A 21,001-nucleotide genomic window follows, 5' to 3' on the forward strand; every position below is an offset into this window, starting at 1 on the left:
TACAGTACTGTCAACTCCATTCTAGGGCTGATGAACATTCACACTTACACTTATTTACAAGTATACTCATAGAAATAGACACTTGGATGACAAGTGAAACCTAAAAAACTCTAATGATAAATGTATGGTGACTCTGCAATGATTTATGAGTCTTCTGTGGAACCCTTAAGGTAAAAAAAATAATGAGTTAAGTGGTTGATTTTAGATGACCCAGAGTATTCCTTAGACTGTTAATAATGGTGATAACATTTCCACTTTACCTTCTCCTCTAAATTTCCTCTCTAGTATCTATTTGTGATCTTTGATAATTGCATAATTTTTGATAAATCAGTGGTGAGCTCCAAGCTCTACTACAATTTCAGTTGTATTTTTCCTGTAGATTTTAGAATAGAATATTAAAAATTTAATCTGAGATTTTAGATTATTTGTCATAAAAAAGAGGAAGTGTTAGAACTAGAGAAGGGATAAGGGAAGTGTGCCCTGATCTTGTAGTCTGCACATTCTAATTTCATTCTTCAACTCCTGTGCCTATTATTTCTTTGGATACAAGACTTCAACTCTTTCTTTTCTACCTTCGCAATATAATACTCTCATCTTACTTATTTTTCCTCCCACATTTCTTCATGGTTTTCACATGTTGCCAATTTTTTCTTCCTTTTGCTTTCTCCCACAGACCTCTACAAGTAATTTGCTGCACAATCCAATTATGAATAATTATTAAAAGAAGCAAACCAGGGATGGAAAAACTTTAATAAAAGGATTTGAGCAAGGGCTCCCTAAAATCATAAAGCAACATTTATAGACTTGACTGTATATTCTGTTTCGCCCTGTAGCATAACCAAGGGTATAGTAAAACTAGTACCTACTTGGTTTTGCTCTTGCAGGAGCAAACACAATAAAAATATTGTGTGCTCTTTTCAGTGCAGCCATTTCAGTGCAAGTGCCATTTGAAAATCTCTTGCTTGACTTGCTCAACCTTATGAGCCTCTTTGTGTAATTAGCTGGAAGGCTGTCAGTTTTTCCAACCAAAAAATACTGACAGTTCAAGGACAACAGTACAATCTGTCTTCCAATCTAGAGTTCTCATTAAGAGTGTGGGATGACCATGATACCAGGAGCCATGCTTACCTGCCTATTTTTTTTTTAATAAAAAAAAAAGATCCTTCATTGAAGAAGTTCATATATGGATGATTTGTCCACTTCCTAAGTAATGATTGTGTTTCACTTCCAAATTATTGCTTGTTAGTGAATTATAAAGCCATAAACAACAAGTATGGCTATCTAGAGCAATTTTTAGACTGAAGGATTTCCCTGAATTAATTCCCATTTGAACTTGTAATGTATTTTTAGGAAGAATCTTCAGAATTTTGAAGTCATGGGGAATTTATTATAAATTACATTTAATCAGGCAGTTAGGAGACGTTGGAGTCAGAATAAAGTTTGTCCCTTACTTCTATTCTGCCTTTGTCTCACTTCAGCTCTTCATCCTTGCATCTTATAAAATTATCTGCTGAACACAGTAACATGTTCTAAAATTTCTCTTCCCTGTGGTAGTGGGAGGGAAGGTACAGGAAACAGGCTCATTTTTCAGCCTTCTTTTGGTCAGCTAATGTAAGTGCCGGTTCTTTTGTTGTTAGACATGATACTAAGTCATGTAGTTTTTCATGTAGCTCCCCTGTAAGCCCTTCTGGTTTTTCAGCTGTGGGTGCTGGAGCTGCACACATAAGCACAGGTGCAGTAGCTCCTGGGTGAACACCAAGGTCTTTTGTCATCACTTCACTTGTATCCAGTATTCCTGTTATACATCTAACTGGACCTTTTGACTTAGCAGCACACACAGTCCCCGAACATAATTGTTTGCTCTAAGTCTCCCTTCAAAAGTTGCTTTGTCCGAAGTGGAATTCCCCTGTCTTATTTATGACTATAATCTAACAGCCTATTTCCACAATCAAAGATCAGTCAAACATCACAGAAAGGTTTCTATCTGAGGATGTATCTTACTAATTTAAACTAAAACTCAGAGTACCTTGATTTATTGTCATCTCCTGACCAGCATTGATTTCAATAGTCAGACACTTAGCACTATGTATCCACTCCTGCTCTGGTGACAAATAACCTCCTACTGAGGCAGGACCAAAAGGTCAGAAGAACATGTGTGAAAAACACCTTGCTTGCAGCAGCTGGGTCTGATAATTGAGTAGGTTCTAGCAGACTTTGGATCACCCATACATTTAACTCCTTGCTACAGTGGCCTTCAGTCTTTTCTTTTTTCCATACTAACAACCCATATATCTCTGTGTGTGGCCCACTCTCCTCACTAACAACACCTATAAACATGACTAGTGGCAATTTGAAAGCTATCTAGTTTGTCATTGATTTTATAGCATCTGATTTCTTCATCAAAATGTTTTCATACTAAATCAAAGTCCAGAGTTACTACTTTATCACTGCTTCACCAAGCAAAGTTGTAACATATCAAAGGGAAAGTCATTTTGCTCACAAAACACATTGACTGACGTTAATTATATTAATTTTTCATTCTGATTAATCACAATTCCATGTCAGCTTTTCATTACATTTTGCCTTGGATTGACGTCAGCCTGACAGATGTTTATGTTTACCTGGGTCTTACTGATCCCAAGGATTTTATTTTATTTTAAGTACTCTAACTTTTCCAGTATTCTAAGAAATACTTGGGGGGGGGGGGGGGGGGAAATCAGCATTAACACAGGTTCTCTTTTAACACTTAGACTTTGTAAAAACAAGTTCTCTTGCTTTTCTGATTGTAGACATTTTAGAATACTTTCAAAAGTACAGCTTTAGAATGACTGTCTAAAGCACATACCAGTATACATATCCCCATGCCAACAACAACCAAATTAACTCCAGAACTAGAATGAATACAGCCATGACAAGATAGTGCTTATTTCAAGCTATTTGACTATTTGTCTTGCTTCAGCCACTCCACGGCATGGCAGAAGAAGGAGGAGTATGAGGTTGGTTAGCTACTTGCATTATTCAAACCACTTTTAAATCAATATAGATTTTTGGTAAATATTTTTTTCCAGAAACAGAACAACATATTTGCCAACTTAGCTCCTCCAAAATAAATGTTGGATAAGAAAGCTAAATATTCTGTTCTTTTACCTTAGAATTGACAAAATTTAGCTTTTTTTTTTTTTCAAACGGAGATTTCTAAAACAGTAGAGAGTCCATTGAATGAGGAAGTTTTTGAGAGTGCCCTTTTACTGGACTGTGGACTTGAACAGCGTGTGTGTGTGTGCGCATATGTTATATATATATATATATATATATATATATGTGTGTGTGTGTGTGTGTGTATAAAAGAGAGAGAAAGATAGAATTCTGCAAAAAAAAACTTCCAAGCAGTTTGTTTTGTTTGTTTTTCTACAAAATATTTACACATTAGAAACATCCCAAAATAATGTGTGTACTTCAAGTGACATAATTTGCGTTTCAAGGAATGAGAAGGCACTCAGGCTCATATGAATTACAGTTATTGTTAGAATCTTTGCCTGCTTATCTGATGAGCAGCTAGAGTTCTTGTAATCTTACTTGATTTTGAGGTGCATGGGAATATTGCTATATGGCAAATTAGCTCAATGTTATCATTTTAATTGGGACAAAGCTTGTTTTCTATCCATTGACATCCACCATGCTCTAAAATAGAATATATTTTCATTTCCACTGTTGCCTATTCAGCTTCTCCTATTTCCTGGATTTTTTTTTAATTTGTTTTTCTGACTTTATTTCAAAATGCACGAACAAGAATTCTGTGTTGTTCAGTCTCCTTGTAGTATCCTGAGGTCTGCTGCTATCAGATTTGTTTCTAGTTTTTCTCTACTACAATCTGAAAGATTACTATGATCGCCCCATATTTTGAGGCTCTCGTTTTGGATAAACCACCCACAAAGACCACCAGTGTCACTTTGGGTGAATTAGTCTTCACCATTCAAAGTTGTAGTTAACTACAGTTTTCTTGCCGATTGTCCCCTGATAGCCATGAGGAAAGAATCTTGGATCTCTGAGCTGTGCACCTTTTTCTTTCTTTAACTTGAAACAGGATGTTTACCAAACCTCCATTTATTATCATTGACCAGTTATACTCAATCTTTAACAACTCAGACAATTTTTCTGTGAAGGTCATTCAGTTAGCTAGGATTTGCTGAACACATACTTAGAAACACTGATCTTTTTCTCTCCAAGAATACAGTAAGTACAACTTGTTCTACCTAGAAAAGTTATTTACCACACAGAGGATCTAGAAAATATTTTTCACTATAACTTTTTTTATATATAAGTCTGTGCCAGCATCAAATTATCCAGCAGAACTTTCTTAACATGAAGCTAGGATAAACTCTCCAGGGAATTCATCATGATACCAGTCATTATTTTCTACCTCCGCCCCTGCCCCTGCCCCCCCCCCCCACCCCACCCCCAAAAAAAAAGGTGTGCATGTGTATGTATTTGTGTATGTATACACACACACACACACACATCCTGACATATATGGCTTCTGCTACTCTGTTTCTATACTAAATAATGGTACCAAAGCAAAGTAAAAATATCTGAAATGCAATTAAATGGAAACCTAGGAGGCATTAGAGACTTGCTCGTGTTCCTACTTTAATCACTGGAATGATTCCGCCAAGCGAAGTGAAAGAAGAACAGAAAACAAACAAAACCCCTACCCCCTACTTTTCTCGTTTCTTCTGAAGTGTAGCTCCCACAATTACTTGTGAAAATCGTGTTGATCCAGCATTTTAGCCCAGTTTCCTAAAAAAATACAAATCTATTGTCCATCTCTAAGTGAACAGATCCTCCCTCACCTTTTCCTCCTGCAACAAACTGAAAGATAGGTAGGTAAAAAGAAAGCCCCTTTAGTGCCCCATTGAGAAAAAAGGTTGCAGCATGAGCACAGACCTCAAACTCTACTGACCTCTCAAAGAAGAGACACTTTTTCTTCCTGCATCATTGATAAAGATTATATCAATTTAGCTAACAATACTGTTAAAGTGTCTTGTGTATTGCAAATGCTTTCAGTGGCACCTTTAATACAATTCTGCTAATAAGAGATGAGAAAGTAACATCCATCTCTGGCAGGTCTGCTGTTTTTCCAGGAACATTCACAGAAACATCTAGCTATAAGTATCTAGCTCTGAATTATATTTTAGTGTGATGACTACACTAACTCAGAGCAGAAAGGGTATGAATAAATCCATATTTTTCTGATATCGCTATATATTCTGTTATGCTCCCTGTATTTGGGCAGAGCTCTAGTGAAATAAGTGGGTTTTTTTCTGCAAATATAAAGAAAATAGTTGTATTGTGTTTTCATGACCTCAGGCCCAAATGAAGCAGAACTGACTCTAAACATGTATCTGCTGAGCAAGAATGTGCCCTATTCATATAGTGTCACTCTTCAGGACAGGACCACATTTTATTACTCCTACTTTGTCCCACTTAAATGTTGCAGACAAAGACTATCATATTCCTGTAAAACAGTCCTTTACCATAATAAACTGAGCTGTCCATAAAAATACTCACAGATAACATAGTTGCAAAGGAACATGTTCTGAAACAAGTAGGGGTTCTGAAGAAGATATTTGTTTTCTATAGGGAAAGCAACCTATCGATTTAAGCATGTTATATTAAAAATATTTTAGACTGCAAATGTTTTGCTGCTGTTTGTTCCATGTGAGTAGGGTAGCTTGAGTACCTTTTGTGTTTTATTCAAGTCTCCAATAATTATCAGAGGATTTCATTTTAAAGTGTTAGCAATTCAATGAAGTATAGAACTCACGTAGTTTCATAGTTGCCTTCAAAAATACTTTCTCTGTGAAAGCTATCTTGCCTTCCTGTGGTTCAGAGTATTACAATTCTCATTTTATAAGGGGAAAACTGAGTCTATGTGCAAGCTTCAAATAATTGGTTTTCTTTTGGTCACAATATAGGATTTCATTATAAAACTGACATTTTTCAGAGTGCTGAAGCACAGCTGGTATTCTTTGAACGGGAGAAAGTTGTTTCAAATTCTTGCATTTGTCAGAACATCTCAAGATTGATCATATGTTTTTTCATGGTAAACTGGATTACTCAAAGGAATGCTGCTAATGAGACAAAGCCTGTCATCTCTCCAAATTTGGTGTAACTACACAACCTGATTGCAATCTATTTTTCCTTATGTATTTTCACATATATAAACATCATATGACATGCCTTCCTCAGAGAGGACCAGCACAGAAAAATTCACATTAAAGATCAAAATTCCTTCCTTGTTAATAAGGACATTCCAAACTCCCTCTTTCTTCTTTAGTAACAAATTGCTAGACCAACAACTTAAAGTCTGTTCTCCCACAAGCCACCTTTGTCTCAGTTGCCAGAGGTTAGGTAATAGATATTCTATATTCTAATCAATAAACCCAAACAAATTTCCTCTTTATAAAATAATGATCTCAGTTTCAGTTAACACTGTTAAGATGGCAGATCCTCCTCAAGAGCTAATACAGCTCTGCCCAGACAGATGGACAACTGTTCTGTATCACAGGATGAACTTCAGAGTGGTCCTCATGATCTGAGCCACAAACTACTTTCCAAGAACCAGTCTAAAAATTCCATGTGTGGGTAATTGTAATAGGGCACCTCTGTGACGAAAATGATCATTTGGGCTGAGCTAAACATAAAGCTAGATATTAACACTATTAAGTTTTAAAGCAGACTAGCACCAGTTCAGTTCTGAGCACTTATGTTTTAAGAATTCAGCTTTTCTAGCATCAGTCTTTCTACATTCAGTTGTCTCTCTCGTGTTCTCTGCCCTCCCCCTTGAGCTTCATTTTTTTTTTCATTCACACAGTCCCAGTTTGTAATGTCATTCTTTGTCTCTGTAATATTCTATCCCTTTTTTGACTTATTTCTGACATCTGCCACTCTAAATTATTCTTGGACCAATCTTTGCCTCAATGTTTACTATGAGGTGCTGTTGGAAAATTCTGCTAAGAAAGCACATTTCATTAGCCAATGAGAAATCAGCTTAAATAATATAGGTGCTTTATAAGTCATCATAAGGAATAATGAAAAGAGTGATACTGATTTTGCAATAGTGAGTGTTAGATAAGCAATTCAGCATCTTTCTAAAAATTAAATCACTGCATGGGACATGCTGTATTCTTAACCAATATCTGTGGTAGATACTGGGAAAACAATGAAATCACTATCAGTGCCAGCTTCTGCAACAAAGCAGCTCATAGTATATAAAATTCTCTCTCCCATGTCTTTCCTTGCCTATTATATTTACCATGCAGATACTGGCTAGATATCTGAAAAGGTGCTCAACTGTTTCAGGCGTGGAAGAATGAGCTCACTGCAGTCCATAGTGTGATGTTTTTGTTCCTGAGGTTCATTTTCCATCCTAAGACATATTAGACTGAAGATATAGAATGATTCAAAATTATGCAGGGGGATGACACTGAATGATGTCTAATGTGACCATTATTTGGGTGCCCCTGTGACTTGAGGTTATAAGTATTCCATTTTTCCTTAATAGCATAAACTGAACCTAGTTAAATAAGAATAAAAACTTGATAGCAAAAGTAATACGTCTTTTGCTTAACAAGTGGAAGGAGTCATACATGCATATACATATCACAAAAATAAATTCCAGACAATCCAGGAGTGGCTGAAAATGTTTCACTTGCAAATTAGATGCATTTAAATATTCTTATCACTGAAAAGAAGCAACAATAAAATAAATGGTCTTCCCATCTCTACACTGTTATTTTTTTTCCAACCATCCAAAGCATTTAATATGTATTACTAATACTACTTTCTGCTTCGAAGCTGGGTTCTTTGAGAACAACTCAATTGTACTGCAGTTATAACAATCCAATAAGAAATGGCAACATAGTTTAGAAATTTATGTTTAGGTTTCAGTCAAAATAAAAATGAAACATACTTCAAGTTCCATCTGACCGTGAGGGGGAATTTCTTCACTGTGAGAGTGACAGAGCAGTGGAACAAGTTGCCCAGAGAGGTCGTGGAGTCTCCTTCTCTGGAGATCTTCAAGGCCTGCCTGGATGCAACCCTGTCTAACATGCTCTAAGTGACCCTGCTGAGCAGGGGGGTTGGGCTGGATGATCTCCAGAGATCCCTTACAACCTGACTGATTCTACGATTCTGTGATTCAAGCTTGCAGTGGAGAGCCACTGAAAAATGAGATAGAAAGGCTTCTATCAAATTAAGGAGACTTGGGATGAGAATTCGTATTGTACATTGATGTTCGGCTAACTAATAAGTAGTATCTGATTGCCACCTTTTTTTTCCCCCTTAATAGTTTGATGCAGACAGAGATGAAGAAGAAGTATTCTTTGACATAAGTTTGGCAGTAGACAATAAGCTATTTGCTAACAAAGAGGCTGCAGCAGGTGAGTTAATGTAAAGTTTAAAGAACCACATTTTTTCTACTGCTTTTGACATTGATGGGATGCCTTTTTCATATTCCTCTATAGATGTACACATTGTAAAAAAGTCTTAATCAAACATTTGCACAACAAGAGCAAAAATTCTCCTTGCATTTGAAAGTGTCGTACAATCCAGAAGAATAAGATAATAATCTTATTTTTCTACAACCTCAATTTAAAATCCTGTAGATAGTCCATTAAAAACTGTGTTTTAACATATTATTACATTGATCAATTCCAGATGTCAGCTATCTTTTTTCAGTTCCAGGTTAATTCTGCGGGACTAATGATCATGCTTCCTCCCTAATAATTGGTACTAATTCTGAAACTATATGTGACAGTAAAAGTTAGGAGAATTTTTTTCTATTTGTGCTCCCTCAGGCTTGAATATCTTCAAAGAAACAGCCTGAGACGGACAAAAGACTGCAAGAAATTAAAGCTGAAAATCAAAGCACTGAAAATATGTAACATCTGTCAGAAAGATTTTGCTTTAAAGGAACAAGAAAATGTTTCTTGGTACCTTGACAAGTTTCTTTTCACAGAAAGGCAACTCTGGCTGTCTTCCAAGCAGATCATGAGGATTAGGTAGGTAGATGAGGTTGTGGCTGTTGTCTTGCACACAGCCCACAAAAAAGAGAGAGAGATCTTTAGATGAAGTTATTTCCCTGTTAAATTTACCAGATTTAAAGTGAAGGACAGGTTGGATATGTATAATAGAAAAAAATAAATATTGCTCTTCTTTTTAAGGGAAAACCTCATCTGCCATAAAATAAGTAAACAAGTTGGCTTCAGTTATTTGTAATCATAAACAATCTTCTAGGGGCTGCCAAGGAAGGAAGAATTGATGAAGCAGGATTAAGTCTAGGGGGAGTAGTATGTCCATTGCCCATTTTAACAAAGAGGGAGGTTAGGTTTTATCTTACCTAGTTATTTTTTCTGTGTGAATTCTCCAGCTGAGTAAGCTAATTTATGTTAAAAATACTAGCAAGACATTTGCAAACATACCAATACTTCAGAAAGAAAAACAGGTCATATTTTAAAAACTTGAAAGGCAGTACCATGCTAACTACCTAGTCTGCAAAACCCATCCATAAGAATATTATTTGATAATGTTCAAAATGAGATAAAAAAGAGTTGTCAAAGAGTATATATCTAAAAAAAACCCCAGGTTTCTAGTGGTCAGCTTAAAGAAGAGATAGGCTCAAGAATAAATACTACTATTTTTCTCCATTAAGTGTCACACTTACCTCTGTTCTGTGCTTAGCTTTATTCCTAAGGGAAAAAGATTGATTCCAAACCTAAAATGACATTCTCTCTATATAGTATTCTGTTGGTAGCTACCTGTGGATTCCCCCCTTAAATGAACTAAGAAATAAGTAGCAAGAAGAAGAAAGAAGTGTCATAAAGGTGCTAACTCCAATAAGCAGATTGGCAAAAGCTAAACAACTTGCACAAACTGGCTATGATTCTGGATGTGTCCCAGTTAATTCCTGGAAAGCTTGTTCTACTTTTCTTCACTTGAGGAAAAATATCTTCACCAGAATAAACTAAAGATGTGTCAGAAGTCATACCATTGTCCAAATAAATAGTTGGCACAGAATATGTATTTGCTCAAACTACCCAATAAGCTGGTTTTATTAACGTAGTGATAATTTAGTTGATACAGGAAGGACTAAATGCTAAGGCAGCTAAGGGCATTGGTGAGCTTGATGCAATGGAAATTGTGTGTTTTACTGTCTGATAACACTAGATTTAACACATGTAGTAGGAAGAGAAACTACTGTTAGAAGAGAGAAAAAAAGAAACTACTATTAAGAGAGACTATTAAAGAAACAGAAAATGATTGTTTCACTAAGAAAGCAAACTGTATTCAGATACCTTTATTGGCAAAAGCAATCCTTATGGCCAGACTCTCAACTAGAAGAGCCCAGTGCTTGACATCATTGTCAGTAGGGCTACAGTATGCACACTGGAGCAAACATTCATGCAAAGTTGTATTCAAGCTTTGTCAGGCTTCTATCCTAACAGAAAACAGGAGGTGATCTGATCTGCAGGCTAGGCTCCTCTAAATAACTTTTTTCTCCACAGTGATTAGCAAATTCGTGATCAAATTATACAGTCCTTGTTTCCATCAAAGATGTTCATAGAGGAAGGATATTTATTTCCCAATTCTTTTTTTGCAAGGACTAGTTTGCCATAAAGCACATCAACAGTCACAGACCCTTTAATTCAAAAATATGTTAATTTTGGCATCTTCATTTAATATAATAATTTAATAGTAGTTGCACAGGAATTGAGAGATTCTCAGTTCAATTGTGATGTCAAGCTTTGGGGTTTCAAACACATATCTCCTATTTCTCAGTATCTGCCTCAAACTCTGGAGCCCTGAGCAATCAGTAAAACAAGAGTTGTGGTTCTAGAGGGAGCTAGATTCTGCACCCATTTAATAGTCAGGTACAGAAATACTTCTTCTGAGCACAGTTCCTTAAGTTATCTTTGTTTTACTATTCAGAAGCTAATATAAAATTCAGAAATAATCCAGGGAGCAAGGCCCTTTTCATTTTGGAAATATAAGCTAGCTGTGACAGAGATTTGTAAAAGCTTATTCTCTGTTTTTCGTAACACAGTCAAAGATTCAGGCAGTGACAATAATAACAAAAAAAAAAAGGTATATTTCTGTATAGAATACAGTTAAGCTGTACTGCCCAGATGGGTAAATCAGATGATACTGCATGTAAAACATATGAAAGAGGAATTAGACAAGACCACACAGGTGTTTGTGCAATCATTAGAATTACTTAACATGATGGTCTGACCCAACATTAATCTTAGCAAGCAGCTGATCTGCTCAGCCTTGAAAGCTCAAGAGTATATTAGGAGGATCACTGTATACTTGCACTGTCTTATATCTTTATGAGAATCATACCTAGGCGAGTCCTGGAGATGCATTCTGGGCCGGATGGACCTTGTGGTAGTTCTGGACAATTATGCAGACATTTCCCCATTGAGAAACCAGATCTCCTCTGTTATTAGGTAACTCAAACTGAGCCTGCCTGTTTCCTTATGCTTATTACAAGAGTTCAACAACTCTCATCATCTCTCATCTCCTGTTGGTTAGCTCTGAATGGCTTCCTGGATGATCTAATTAGTGCCTAAATTTGAGCACCTGTAGCAGTAAGAAGACACCAAGTAGGACTGCTAATTCCTGCTGAGGCTAGGTGTTTAATTTCTAGGGCTTGCAATTTTAGTGTTCCCTTAATGTCACTTTTTTATCTTTTAATCCTCTTAGTGATACTGTAATATATTTTGCTTCCTAGTGGCTAGCATAGACATAGTATTTCTAAATACTTTAATGTCTCTACATCATTTTCATTCATATGATATACTTGTAAGATCAAGTTGTAACCAACTGTAACAGTATATGCTGAAAGAAAATAAATATTTTTATACATCATAATACAAATTTTCTCATTGTTACTTCCAATGAAATATTAAGGCTGTTGCTAAGAGCAACAACCTGTCATGAAATTCAGGTGTAAGGCTCCAATAAAATTTGTATTAGAAGCATCTTACTGAAAGCTAAATGAAACCGTAATCATTCTAATGCTAATCAGTGTGCTTTAATAAATTGTTTGTATTATATTCCACTTGAAAACTATCTTTCAAGCATTTGTCTAGTGCAAGTGCTTTTATGTAAGCTATATTAATTCAGTTAGTAGACAGTACTTCAGAGCACTGTCTCTGAAGACTTTCATAACATAAAAGGACAGTTTTGTTATATTGTGCTTAACTGGTATAAACATGCAATTAATAATAGAAGCAACATGTTTCACAGGAAAGTTTTAAATTACTTTTAAGACAGTCAAAGTTGGAAAGTTCAAACACTATAGTTGTTAAAACTAATCCTGAGTATGAGAATATTTGAGCCAATGAATTGTATTGAATTGTATTGCTACCAGGACTTCAAATAAATAATGGATTTAAATGAGGATTGGAAATACATTAACTGATTCACCAAAACACAAATGGTCCAGGGAGCAGACTTAATTAACACACATAATGGGATATTGCTACCTAGTAATGGAAAGTTAAATTAACTGCAGCTAAATTTAGACAGATCAGTGCAATTTACCTTCTTTGTATAAATGAATGAACTGTGGAAAAGCAATGCTTGTCATTTGCGTTCAGGAAAAGTGACATGCACCCAGCTTTAAAACACATGAAATATTTTACAGGACCAAATGCGTTATGGTCATTGTGCCCCTGCATTTCAGGAACATTTTTGTATTTCACCCATCCATTATACAGACTTGTATAATAGCCACACCCTGCTAGCTTTGCATTACCAGTCCGATTTAATTCTGCTTGACGGCAACAACCAACACGTAAAATGGAGCTGAAAAGCACAGCCTCATGGTAAAAGAAGCGACTGAGCACAGCCTGACACCGCCATGGGGGTGGGCAGTTTGTTCTCTCCAACTGTCAGGCTTGGCAAGGGTCGCTTCTGTCACGCATGCTGGTATCACTGTAGCCACCCGTTAATTCAGCTCCAGTCCCTCCCTGCTGTGTTGTTGGATCCTTTTGAGTTTCTAGCCAGAACGGTGCTTTCGATGTTAAGATACAAGACCTAACAAAACAGAGAGTGGGTTCCATCTGATGTGCTGTTTCTTTTGTCAGCATCCTCCTTCCTGGAGAGCTGGTTATTCAGTAAAGAAGTTAACTGATATATTCTTTTAATTGTGCAGTACTGTTTATAAAATCCTATACTTTTTTTCCCCTAAGGAAAATACAGGGCACGTAACAGCGAAGAGGTTTCCCTTACCTCAAGTTTATACATACATGCATTGAAATTGAAGTAGTATATTTCCAGTCAGAAATGTATCTTTTCAGATCAGATGTTTGCAAGCTATTTCTCCTTGGCAGTAGAGCTTTCAAGCATTTTGTAAATTTAGAACAGTTGAATTTCCCCAAATAAAATTACTAAAGTTACTCAGATCATTTGAGAGAGGTTCATACAAGCACGTGAAGGCTCTAAATGAAGCAAGAGCATAGATACTCTGATAGGCTGGGACATCCATCTGGAAGGAATTAGGACAGTTTAAACCATAAGACCTTCCTCTTAGTGGTAAACAAGTATTAATATGTTTTATAGCCTAATTCTTAATATGTAGTCTTATCAAAGGAAAAACAATGCAACTTGGACAGAGAAAACAAAAATTGCTGTTTGTTACCATAATGCAAGATCTGCAGCATACAGACTCATTTAAAGCAGCAGGGCATGTTCACTTCCAAACATTTTTAAAAGATCCTTCTCCTTTCCTTAAGGTAGCATCCTGTGTTTCTCCTTTAATAGCTGAACAGGGCCACAATTTTTACATAATATTTTGCTGATTGAAACTTGGGCTCAGAAGACCTGAGCTGAGTTTTGAATTATTCACTCTTCCTAGCATCCTCCCCTCAGCTTTATCCCTGTCAGTAGCCTTGCCTACTGCCATAATTACTGACTTCTTTATCTTGTGGTGTGACTGTCTGGCACACTTGTACTTTTATTAGTGATTAGTTAGCAAGCCTGTTCTTCTCCCCAGCAAGACCTGTTTTAATAAGTGTCCAAACCCTCCAACAACATGCTGAGGTGGAAAGTAGCAGACTACTCGTGCTGTGCTAGGGGTGTCACAGGTTCTTTTACATGTTACCTCTATTTTCATCTATTTTCAATTTTCCTGATGTTCCTTGAATATCCCTTAGAGAAGAGTTAAGCTTCCCCAGGGAAACTAGTGTGCTAGTTCAAGATAAAAAGGCCTTAAAATCCTTGACCACATTAAAAATATATAACCATCATGACTTTTGTCACTTGAGATACATTATGCATGAGTACATTTTCATTTTCAGCCTGATTTTATGTGTAAGTTTCTGGCAAGTTTGTGGCACAATAGTTCTTACTAGCATACCTAGCTAGGGAGACATACTGTTCTTGGTAGTTAAGTGATAGCTAATCAAATACTTGTACAAAAGTGCCTTTTAAAATGTTTGATGGTTAAAGGTAGGCCAGTGTTGGTGAAGACTGAAGCTTGGTTAAAATTTATTTTGAACAATGACGCAATGTTAGGAGGGAGGTGTCAGCTGTGAAAAAAAAAGGTTCTCTCAGCAGTTGAAATTCTATTTGCTTGCATATATATTTTACAAACAAGTATTTTCAATAAGAGACCATAAAATACATATACCAGAGTACATGCTGCATATGTACATGTGACATTCTGGGATAGCAAAAGTATAATCCCTTTCTATTATTTTTTATAGCAATCTGTTAAAGAATACAGGAACATTAAAGGGGGAGAAAAGAAAACACCAGCAGATGGTTGGCCCAGGTCTTTCCCTGGTGTCTTTTATATAGTTTGCAGAATTGCATCAAAGATGCATTTGGCAGCAATTGGAATATGGATTGCAAATTAAAACACCATAGAATCACCTCTCTACAAAGCACTTTATGGTTTTAGTCATCATGACTAAATCCAATTCATCTCTTCTGTTCTAAGTTACATTTAGTTCACCTACATAGATTATTACTATGTAAACTTTAAGAACAAACAAAAGCAGACGATACGTAAATGCACCTGGCACAAATTGAACTGCAAAATATATTAATAGTGCTTAGTCCAGAGAGCTGTCCACACAAGCATCTCAATGGGGAAAAAAACATCTCCAGGTCAGCAGTAGTCTTAAAAATATGTAGCCATAGTGCTGATGTATTCCAAAAAAAAAAAAAAAAAAATCACACCAGGTTCAGACACAGCAGTAACCCAAGAGGGAGTTATTTCCTCTTCATTGGTAATCTTGTCTGACTGGGGACAGCAGGACACCATACCAAGCACATCTTGTAGGTCCCCTGGTACTTCCTATTGCTCTCCACATGAAGATAGTGACTAGGCTTACCTGTGGATGCTGGCTGGTGACAATTTATAAATGTGCCCAAGACAGACTGCAGCCCATATCCCGAGACTGAGAGGAAGGCCTGTGTGTCCTTACCAGTTTTTGTTATTCTAACATAATTTAATGATGCTGTGAAAAATACCCCTGTAGTCACGTACCTATTGACATTATTTTGTGTATGGAAATCTTGCACAATTTGATTTAGGGCTGCAGTATCTTGGGCATGGGAGACTGTTTCCTTCATCATTGCCCAGGAGTGAGATAATCTGAATGAGGTGATACTGCTAAAAAAACCCCATGATGTCCAAACTACATCCTTGTTACATTTGGATGGAAAGATTATTAGTGGCTTATTCTCCCATGCTGGTTTTTTCAATGACTGCTGTAAGACTTGCTGATACTGGCACAGGAAGATGATGCAGGGGCAGATCAGGGGCCAGAACCACACTGTCACCTATGAAAGGGATAGAGTGGGAAGGAGAACCGCTGCTGTGGAAGCATACTGCTTTGGTCTCCCATCAACATCACTCCAGGATCCATATCTGCTAATCACTACTTAATCAGTATTTCTTTTCTCCTTTCTAAGCATGGCGTGCATTTTCCATTAAGCTCAGATCCTGGTGGCAGTTTTACAATTGCGAGTAATGCTATGCAGAGCACGCTAACCAATAAATTTGTAATCTAGCTTAAATAATACACTATTTAGCTGTTTAAAAATCTTAAATGTTTATTAAGAATGGTAGCTTTTATGGATGCTTTGAAGGCTTTAGGAATAGCACTCACACAGATTTTCTACCCCATCTGAATGATTACTTGGATCACAATTTTTGCATACACACAGACAATTGAAAATGTTACAGTGTTCTGTCACATAAAGTGAAAATTTCCAATCTGTTTCTGAAATTTAATCTCTTTTCTTATTTTAGGGCCAAATGAACTTGACTGCAGTCTGATTATGGATTCTGGAGATACTATTTATACAGAATTTGACTTTGAAGACCAGGTAATTTTCCTTCTCCTTCTCTCTCTCTCTCTCTTGGTATAAATATGGTCTCTTTCTAGACATTTTTCTGGATATGTACTATACTATACAATTTGTCTGAGCAAGATGGCTGAATTAAGTGTAGCTAAGCATAAGTGCTTTTAAAGTGCTATATTAAGTAAATGTTTTACACACATAACTTTCTGGTTATGAGAAAAGAGGGATTATTGTGTTATCCTGCATTATTTTGCATCACGGATGTTTGTCATGAACATTACAGTGTTGACGAATGTTGGCAAACAGTCGTTGGAATGTGCTGTAAGTCTACTGTATATTTAAGAACAGGGAGTAAAATAACCTTTAAAAGAAAGGCATAAATATACAAAACAAAAAATGTAGAACGCAACTAAAATCAAATCAAACATTCTCCCCTTGAAATAGAGAAGTGTTTATAAAAAGAAAACAAAAACAAATGCTTACAGTGTGTTGAAACTTTTCTATGCATCTTATCCCATCTACATCTAAGAATTAAAGTTAGATAGCACTTTGCTCATATGCAAGTAAGAAAGCTAGTGAGAGTATCCTATCCCAAACCATATATGAAAAGGAGAGGGACAGCATGTTTTAGCAGGGATTTTACCTTACCTATTTCTTCTGGTCCTGAGAACAATAATAAAAATGTTTGTATAAGGCCTACAGTCTGTCAAAAATACAGGTCTGCACTATAATTAAGATAAAACTGCATGTGAGATGAAGAATGGCCTGAATACTGTGCTAATAAGCATTAAAAGACTGATTTGTAATTAAAAAGACAGGTTTTTTAAAAAGCCTGTTACACTGCTATATTTAAGGTTGGTGTTTTTGTATATTTAATACATTATTCCTTGTAAAATTTTAAAACTAGTAAAGAAATCAGAACCAAGAACCAGTGTTCAATGCAGCACATTGTCCTTTATTTCAGTTTGGCTTTTTGTCAAGCAGACAGCTCGCCTCTGTCTGGTAATATCATTTTAAATCCCATTCTTTCATAAATCCATCTTAAAACGTTCTCTACCCTAGGAAATTCTCCTCAGTTTATTTCCACCTTTGTCCTGACTGTACTGAATTGTACTCTCAGTGCAGGGAGCAGCTCCTTCACATCCTGTGAAGCAGAATGTAATATAAATTATGTTTGGATTATGCTGATACTAAATTTTGCATTTCTAATGATAGAAATGCATACTTCTGGCAGAGTATGAACACTGAAGAAATTACACACTTTGTTCATAATGTTTGAAATGCTGTTAAAATAATATACACACAAAGTTTTAATTACAGAATAATATTAACAGAAGGAAGTATGTGGAAATTATACTGATTTGTACTTTCAAACTATATGATTCATTGATGGAACATTGCACAGTCCATAAAAGCACTGACTCTAGGTTTGAAATAGGATGCGTTTGGTTCTTGCATGAAGTTAAATGGAGAAGACTAAGATGGGTCCTTATTGTCTTTCTCAATAGCAAATATTACTTCTGCCAGATGTAGTGGTTAGCTTTTCCTGTTATTTTGCCAGAGCAACACATTGCCATTCTGGCAGGAGTGCAGTATTGTTATCAAACAGAGAAGGAGAAATTAAGTATAAACAGTACTAAAAACCATTCAGTCTTAAAGAAAAAAAAATGATGTGGCTGACAGTGACTGTCTTTAGCTGCAAGTAGACATCATCAACACTTACTGGTGAAATTAAAAAAAATGTAAGTACTTCTATTATCAATATTTTCAAACCGAGTTTGTGTGAGATATTTTGTACAAATGTAAAGCAAATATGAAGGAGAAAGCAACTGCAACCAAAAGCACTTACCATTTAAATTTTGGAATGATACAGGTGACTATTACACTGAAAAGCAGAGAGGCGAAGATTAACATGCACTTATAATACCATCTAGGTACTCAGTCTGAAAAATAATGTTAAAAATTACTCTCAGGCAAAAAAGATCAATAACTAAATGCGAGAGTGAAGAATTGCTTGCATTCAAAACTTGAGCTCCTTCTGACTGTGGCAGTGATTTAATACTCCCATGATTTACCGCATGCTGTTTACTAATTGTGTGAAGCACCAACAGTCTTTACGCTGAGAATCTCAAGTGGAAAGGGAATGCACGTCTGGATACAAATGTGTCATGCGGTGATGTTATTGCATAGGAAATCTGTCATGAGAATGTGGGGGATAAAAAGGCTGGTTTCTAAGCAACCTTACACAGCTGAGCAGCTGAAATGGTTGAATTTTAGCAGAACATCTTGGTAGCCACTGAACAAGAGGAGCTGGAGGTTACGGAAGAACAGAGTACCTTGTTTTCACTGAAGACAAAGCCACAGCTGGGGATGTAGCACTTGGCACAGCTGAAACGGATGTACACAGATACCTTTGCATTTACTCATACTTGGAATGAGCCAGGAAAATCTCCAGTGTAAACTAAGCCAGTGAAGAAAGATCAGAGTTCTTCAGACATACACCAGTTCTCCTGGAATAGCCTCTCTTACTGCCTGGCAGTAACAGGGAGAATGAATGGTGGTATTCCAACTATTGATGTCATCATATCACCCAGAAGCTCTCCAAAATATAGCATAACAGCTTTAGGAAACACTTTGTACATATCATTGAAATAGTGCAAAGCAACACTAACGTAGGCTAAGATCTGGCCTTTCTGGAAGGGTAGATCAAATTAAAATGTAATTCAAAAGAGGCTTGAGTTTTGTGTTACTCATATTATAAATGAACATATAATTACATTAATTGTTTTCAATGGGTTATGCATGAATGCTTCAGAGCTAGAACACTTGTAATCATTAAATCTGTGCTGAAAGTCTAAATCTGCACACCAAGTCTAAGTCTGCACAGTACTGAAAAACTAGAGGGAAGTACACACTTTGGGATTGGAGTTTTTTGAGAGGAGGAAATTTCTTCAAACACGAAGAATTATTTGTCCATTCCTGTTCAGATCTTTAACTGCCAGATGTAAGTATCTCTAACAGCGGCTCTCACTCAGAACGTTGTGTGGAAGAATCAGCCAAACTCCCTCGGCAGCATTCTCTACAGACTTTTTAGAGAATCATGACTTGACTGAAAAACACAAAGCACAGTAAGCTAATAAGTTTCAGGTATTTCCCCCTATACTAAGACACCAGAAATGTATTTGTGGCCACTCATTTTTGAGTGCAACAGAATAACTTCTGACAGAAGAAATAAATGTATTTTACAGAATATTGTCAATTTGCAGAATTCACTTTCATGACTAGTGCCTGTTCGGTTCAATAAGGATTGTCTTTTGTTGCTGAAAGGCTCTCAAGCATGATGCAGGTTTTCACTGCTCACTGTGTTCATTTTTACTTGCTATTCAATTTCCTGGCTTTGCCAGAGAGCCTGTCAATATAATGCCACTTGATTCCAGAGTCAGACAAATTTTATTTTTAAGAATTGGCTTTTAAAATTAGAAGTCTACCATTTGACTTATTCTAAGTGCATTCAGGTCAAAAGGGAGCGTTAAAAAATTGGCATCACTGAATCCTATCAAAGACTTCCAGAACAAAAAAGCATCCAATTATTTTCTTGTGAAAATAAGGCTTTCAAGACAACTCTAGCCAGTTTGAGGACTATTTAGACTAATTAAAGAAAAACACTCATCAAACAAGTAACAATGAAAATAGATACCTTAAAATTTGGGAAACATGATAGTAAAGGTAACAGCAAATAAATTTCAAGTAAGAACCTTAAAAAATACTTAGCTTCATTTAATCTTTTTCTTCAGGGTATACTTCATATCTATGAAACAAGCAAACACATCTTTATGCCTCAGACGAAATTACCAATTCATAACTGAGGTATTTCCCTGCCCCAGCGTCAGACCAGATTTACTTATGCAATTATATAAATGCTATTAAGGATGGAAATGACACATGCAAAGGCAAGATTGTCTTTTTTCTTTTTTTTTTTTTTTTTTTTTTAATTTGGCCCAAGTATATCAAACACCTAAGAAAAGCAGATGTAAAAAAGACTGAAAGAGAATACAGGGTTTTCTGTTCCGCAGTGACAAGCAATCTATTGAATTAAGCAAATTGCATAACCCAATCTTTGCTGCAAGTGTGGAATGTTTTATAATTGGGAAATGTGACAGATCACTTGAAAAGCAGCAAGCAAAACCAAAATGAAGTGGAGGAAAGAAAGCCCTCAAACAGATTTACACTCATTCTAATGAGAGGAAACAAGCTCTTGATTAAAAGTTGTTGCTGTGTGGTGACAATTCCTCTTAGAGCTCACTGTCAGTTCCCACCGAGAGCACGTAACAAGCTCAGCTTTAGAGGAGCAGGAAGGAGGAACTTAAAGTGAAAAGCAGACTCCACTGCTACCAAATTTAACATTTCCAGCCTGACTGATTATTATAGCTTGAAACTCAAATGGTAAATATTCATTGTAGACAATCAAAAGTCCCTGGAAGATTTTTCAATACAGAAGCAGAACCAAAATATTCCTAAAATAGAGGGCAACAGCAAACTGAAAGCCTCATTTAACTAACGCTATTTGGATTGAAGTAAAGGCCATTTTCCTCCATTTACTATGTTTTGTACTATTCCC

The 21,001-nt window shown here is 36.2% G+C and overlaps 1 protein-coding gene across 1 annotated transcript in view; it reads left to right on the plus strand.

Moving 5' to 3' along the window:
* The window catches only part of AK5 (adenylate kinase 5), a 96,503-nt gene that overhangs the window by 39,008 nt on the left and 36,494 nt on the right, over positions 1–21,001 (plus strand). Inside the window, exons 7-8 of the mRNA XM_062581322.1 lie at positions 8,351–8,441; positions 16,331–16,407. Of these exons, the coding sequence (XP_062437306.1) occupies positions 8,351–8,441; positions 16,331–16,407 (168 nt within the window). The remainder of the gene's footprint in view (positions 1–8,350; positions 8,442–16,330; positions 16,408–21,001) is intronic.

The sequence above is a fragment of the Rhea pennata genome, chromosome 8 (assembly GCF_028389875.1).
Source record: "Rhea pennata isolate bPtePen1 chromosome 8, bPtePen1.pri, whole genome shotgun sequence".
Taxonomy (NCBI): domain Eukaryota; kingdom Metazoa; phylum Chordata; class Aves; order Rheiformes; family Rheidae; genus Rhea; species Rhea pennata.